A 6,000-nucleotide genomic window follows, 5' to 3' on the forward strand; every position below is an offset into this window, starting at 1 on the left:
TCCAGGAGATGATGGACATCGTCAAAGCCATCTATGACATGATGGGGAAATACACATATCCCGTGCTTAAAGAAGACACTCCAAGGCAGCACGTGGACATCTTCTTCCAGGTAAGAGCACACACCCTGTGTGGAAGCTCTAAGCTCAACTTAGACCAATCAACCCACAAGCGTCTGAGCAGTGTTTTGTATCCAAGCCTCCACTACACGTGGTAAGAAGCAGAGAAGAATCACAAGATGTACCGTCCCCCGGGAATAGATTATTTTATTAAATAGACAAGTATACACTACAGAAGAGAACAAGGATGAATATTATCAAGTATAAGTGGTAGCGTGTGGACTCTAAATTTCATAAAAATGACTGGGGGATCAGAGTAAATAGCACATGTGCATACATCAAAGATATTGTTATGTGTATTCCTTGTGCTAAGTCACTTCAGTTTTGCCCAACTCTGTGCTAACCTATGGATTGTAATTTGCCAGGCTCCGCTGTCCATGGGATTCTCCAGGAAAGAATAGTGATGTGGGTTGCCTTGCCCTCTTTCAGGGGATCTTCCCAACCCAGGGTTTGAACCTGTGTCTCTTATGTCTCCTGGATTGGCAGGAGGGTTATTTACCACTAGCACCACCTGGGAAGCCCTCAGAGTAAATACAGAAGATGCCATTAAACACATTTTTGTCATTGGTGTTAAGCATTTGTGTTTGAGGAACAAGGGGAAATCAGATGGAAACTAGGATAGGTTGGAAACTAGAGTGAGACCTTTAAATTGAAGAGTTTAGCCTTGCTCTGGTAAAAAGTAGGTGGATGCTGTTAATCTGTGACTAGAAGAGTGGCAAGATCTTAGTGGTATGCTGGTGAAAAGAAAAAAACTCACCTAGCAGGAGAGGATCGGCGAACATGAGAGCTCGTTCTCGATGAGCAAAAGCAGAGGTTTAGAGAGACTCAGGGTCACACGGTAAGCGACACAGACAGAAGGAGAGCTGTCTGTGTCCAGTGTTCCTACTGCCAGATGCACAGGCGAGAAGTGAGACTGGGCATCAGCAGAATAATCGGGTGATGAGAAGGTGAGCATCTAGAGCAAATTTTTTCATTTGAAAGATGCTCATGGGGGTCAAAGTGCTGTAACCAGGGCCTGGAGTTGTCTGGCCAGTGAAAGACCATCCTAATTGTCAGGGGTATGTTGGTGAACAAAAAGCAAGTTTTGGAATGCAGATTACCAGTTTCTTTAAATTAATTCCTGTGTCTTTCAGAAAATGGACAAAAATAAAGATGGCATCGTGACTTTAGACGAATTTCTTGAATCCTGTCAGGAGGTAAGGAAAGATCTCAGGGCACAAAACCTCTAAATCTGGGAAAGGAAAGCTGGGGCTCGGAGACCTGAAGAAGGGAGGACACAAGAAACCTGCAGTTCTTAGACTCAGCGCCACCACAGCCACCAGCAACGCCGTTCAGAATTCCAGCAGCCTCCACCCCTTAGACTGGCCTGCGGCGGGTTTTGGCCACGAACGGGTTGAGCCAGACAGACTAAGCAGGGGAGCAGGGGGCTGTGAAAGCCCAGAGCGGGCCTCTGTGGAACTGCAGACTTCCAAGTGGGCAACACTGACATTTCTCAATCTTCTTCTGCCTGACGGCCCACTTCCTAGACCAGGGGTCCCCAGGCTCCGGGATCTAATGCCTGATGATCTGAAGTGGAGCTGATGCAACAATAACAGAAACAAAGTGAAAGTCACTCTGTGACTCCTTGGACTGTAGTCCATGGAGTTATCCAGGCCAGGATACTAGGGTGGGGTGCCATGCCCTCCTCCAGGGGATCTTCCCAACCCAGGGATCGAACTCAGGTCTCCTGCATTGCAGGTGGATTCTTTACCAGCTGAGCCACAAGGAAAGCCCAAGAATCCTGGAGTGGGTAGCCTATCCCTTCTCCAGCAGATCTTCCTGACCCAGGAATCGAACCGGGGTCTCCTCCATTGCAGGTGGATTCTTTACCAGCTGAGCCACCAGGGAAGCCCGATAGAAATAAAGTTCACAATATATGTAATGCGCTTGAATCATCCCCAAACTATCCCACCCTCCCCACCCTCCACCATCTGTGGAAAAAATGTCTTCCACGAAACCAGCCCCTGGAGCCAAAAAGATTGGGGACCACTGCCCTAGATCATAAGGGAGTTGCTGGGAAAAGTCCAAAGCTGGATTCTTAAACCACAGCGTGCATAAGAATTGCCTCAGATGATTGTGAAAATGCACATTTCCAGGTCTCAATCCCGGAGACTCTAGATCTTGGGTGTGGATCTAGAAAGCTTCATTTTAGCACAACTGCCCTGGCCAATGCTTTTAAAATTTTAATGTGCAAACCAACCTCCTTGAAGTTCTTGTTAAAATGCGAATCCTAATTCCATGGGTCTCCGCTGATGCTTGTGTTCTAAAGGATACATTGGTCCCAGAGTGAGCCAGAGGCTGAACCAGAAATAATCACTTTCCTCTAATTTAGAAAAATGCATCTATACCCCTACTTTGTTTCAGAAAGATATACAGTTATTCTGATCTCCGCTTAGTAAGAACTGCAAGTGCAAGAAAGTGGGAGAGGGGAGAAGTTATTAACATGTAGTGAGCACCAGTCAAGTTTTAGGTACATTACATAAACTTCACATAGTCAATGTATTTAAAAACTACAGAAGACTGAGATTGATCATTCTTAACTGACTTTGACCAATGCCTTGGAGCAGTGCCCTAGAGAAGCCCTGCTAAACTTGGTACTAACCTGTTAGCTGGTGGATCTTTGGGTAGTCTAGGGGTTCTGAACCAGTTATCAGGTAGCCAGAGGGGAAGTTGCTGAAAGAGAGGCTCAGGTCAGCAGTTATTTACCAACACGGTTAATAACATTTCCACATTTTAATCATTATGAGCTAGCTAACCACCAGTGTTCATCATACCCATTTTAAAGAAGGGAAAACTGAGGTATTGCAAAGTTAAGAGATATGGTTAAGCCTCAAAAAATGATTGAGATGGAACTTGAACTATATCATTTTAATTTTAAATACTATGCCCTATTGTACTATGCTTTTTGACTATGCTTTGATTGTGCTATGCTTTTTGACAGGTTTTTAATCAGTTTAGTTTCTCACATTAGCAATTTCTCTAACCATTCATTAACTCACTTTTTTTTTCACAAACCACCCTGCAAGTAGGTACTATGATCCATACAATTGCACTCACAAAAAAACTGAGGCACAGAGAGCTAAGTACTTTGTCTAAGGTCACTCCGCTAGTAACAGAGCCAGAATTAGAATCTAGGCAGCCTGATTTCTGAATGCATGTACTTTTAAAAGATTTCAAATACCCATAATCAGCTTTGTTGACTTTCTCTACTTTAGTCTGTTTTCTGTTTCTTTCATGTGTCCTCTAAATTGGGCTTCCTAGGTGGCGCTAGTGGTAAAGAACCCACCTGCCAACACAGGAAACTTAATGAGACATGAGTTCCATCAGGAAGATCCCCTGGGGGAGGGCATGGCAACACAGTCGCGACTGAAGCAACTTAGCATGCATGCGTGTGCTCCAAATTATTTTCTTCCTTCTGCTTTTTAATTTCAATTCAATTTTCTAGGTGTTCTGCCTAGATTTTTGAGACAGAGGTTTAGATCATTGGTGTTCAACCATTCTTTTCTAATATAAGCAGTTAAAGGGATAAATTTTCCTTGAGTACTGCTTTAGCTGAGTACTGCTTTAGATTTCTAGATTATTGATGTCATATTTTCATTATATTTTAAGATTTTTTTTCTCTGACACATGGAATTTGAAATGTGTTAAGATCCAAACATTTGAAGATTTTCTACATCTCATACTTACTCCTTAGAGAATATACAGTAGAAAAATATAAAATAGAGACATACAATAAGAAAATCAGTAAATCCAAAAATTGTCACTTTGAAAAAATTAATTAAATTGATAAATGTTTAACAAGACCAATTTAAACAAAAAAGAGAGAGAATACTCAAATTATCAATATCCAGAATTAAAGGGGTAACATCACCAGAAGGTTTTCAGGCGCTAAAAAGTTAACAGTTCAATTTTCCAATGAATTTGATAATATATGAAGCCTACAGACCCCCCACAAAATACAACTTATGAAAACTAGCACAAAAAGAAACAGAAAATTTGAATTGTCCTATGCCTGTTAAAGAAATTGTATCTGTATTTCAAATTTTCCCACAGAGAAAACGTCAGGCTCACATGCCTTCACTGGTAAATTCTTCCAAACACTTAACAGAGAAATGATGCTAATCATACACAAACTCAAGAACACAGAGAAAAAGAGAAAACTTCTCAGTGTGATTCATGAAGCTGTCACAACCCTATTATGGAAACTTGACAAGGCCACTACAGGATACAAAATTTGGGGAGTTAATGTATTCTTTCTGGACACAGGCATGAAAACACAAATCCAGTAATATGTAGAAGGAATAACACATCATGAACAAATAGGGTTTATTACAGGAGTGCTAGAATGGTTTAACCTTCAACAGTTAATCACTGTGATTAATGACACCATAGAATAAAACAGAAAAAAACATGTGATCATCTCTATAAGTACAGAAAAAGCGTTTGATAAAATGTACTTCCCCACAGCTTCTTAAGAGAAGCAGTCTTCACTGGCTTACTGAATAACTTGCTTCTTCTGAGTTTCTCTTTAAGGCCAGAGAAGGTGCTGCTTGCTTCCAGTTTCTCTTGGCTCAGTAGTTCTTGCACAGGCTTAGCTGCTCCTTGGCCTGTGGGATCTTAGTTCCCTATCAAGGGGTCAAACCCACATACCCTGCATTGCAAGGCAGATTTTTAACCACTGGACCACCAGGGAAGTCCCCCATTCTGGGAGATGTGCTCACCAGTTACAGAGCTTCTCAGGGAGAAGCCTCAGAGAATTCTAACCATCCTCCCTCCTCCCTCCCCAGGATGACAACATCATGAGGTCCCTCCAGCTGTTCCAAAATGTCATGTAACTGTGAACGCAGCCATCCAGCTCTCAGAGACATACTGAACAGCCAACTGAGCACCTTGATCGGCCCTCCTGCTGATTTTAACTGACTCTTGGGACAGAAACACCTTTTACACTTTGGAAGAACTCTCTGTGAAGACGTACTATGGAACCCAGGACCACATGGCTCAGTCTCTGATTGCCAGCTCTTCCTCCTCCCTCTTCTTGAGAGAGACAAGATGAAGTCGGGTTTCTTTCGGAAGCATGCTCCCCTCCTCACACTGCTGCCCTGGGGAAGGCCCCTTTGCTTGAGCTTAACAGTAGTGCACACTTTTCTGCTTGCGTGTCCCAGGCCACTCCTCCAAGTCCAGCAGACCTTGATGTATCTGGAAGCAAGATGACTTGAGCCAAACACACACCATCCTCTGGCCTCCCAAACCGATGTGCCTGTTTCCCTTTCTCTGGTGGGAAGAATGAGTGTTACACAGCACAGTCAGAATCTACCGTGACTAGGCTGGGAGAGCCAGCTCCGAACGTGTGTAGGGTAGGACTGAACTACGAAGCATGGCATTGTCTGATGACCCTAACCGCCCACGTGCTTTGTTTCCAAAGGCAAGGACAGCAGTGCCCTCTCATATGAGCATCTGCGCGAGTGGCGCAGGTCCCTCCACATGCACAGGAAGGGGGCCAGTGCCCGGTGACCCATGCCTCACTCCATCTCCTGCTGAGTCCAGCACTGCATGACCCTCCCAGAAAGCCCAGGATGCCTGCAAATATCTGTAATTTTATACCATCTTCTAACCAATAAACAGAACTATTTCTTACACTCTTAATCTTCATTTCATCCATGACTACATTAGGCAGAAAAGGTAAGTTGTGAAAAGGGAAGGCTAGTCCATTCCTTTGGCATCCAGTTGTTAGTACTTCCATTGTGCCAGGCACTGTGCCAAGCTGAGCATCACCCTCCCCCAGGCAAATATCCGATTCAAATGCAAAGACTGTGACCATAAGCAAATGCAGCTTAAAGATGAGAC

General features: G+C 43.6%; 1 protein-coding gene across 4 annotated transcripts in view; it reads left to right on the forward strand.

Moving 5' to 3' along the window:
* The window catches only part of KCNIP1 (potassium voltage-gated channel interacting protein 1), a 395,303-nt gene extending 389,504 nt beyond the window's left edge, over positions 1-5,799 (forward strand). For all 4 annotated transcript variants that reach the window (XM_043488820.1, XM_043488824.1, XM_043488821.1 and 1 more), the window contains 3 exons: positions 6-110; positions 1,251-1,313; positions 4,944-5,799. In XM_043488820.1, the coding sequence (XP_043344755.1) occupies positions 6-110; positions 1,251-1,313; positions 4,944-4,991 (216 nt within the window). In that variant the 3' untranslated portion in view covers positions 4,992-5,799. The remainder of the gene's footprint in view (positions 1-5; positions 111-1,250; positions 1,314-4,943) is intronic.
* The last annotated feature ends 201 nt before the right edge of the window (positions 5,800-6,000 follow it).

The sequence above is a fragment of the Cervus canadensis genome, chromosome 16, assembly GCF_019320065.1.
Source record: "Cervus canadensis isolate Bull #8, Minnesota chromosome 16, ASM1932006v1, whole genome shotgun sequence".
In the NCBI taxonomy this organism is placed as follows: domain Eukaryota; kingdom Metazoa; phylum Chordata; class Mammalia; order Artiodactyla; family Cervidae; genus Cervus; species Cervus canadensis.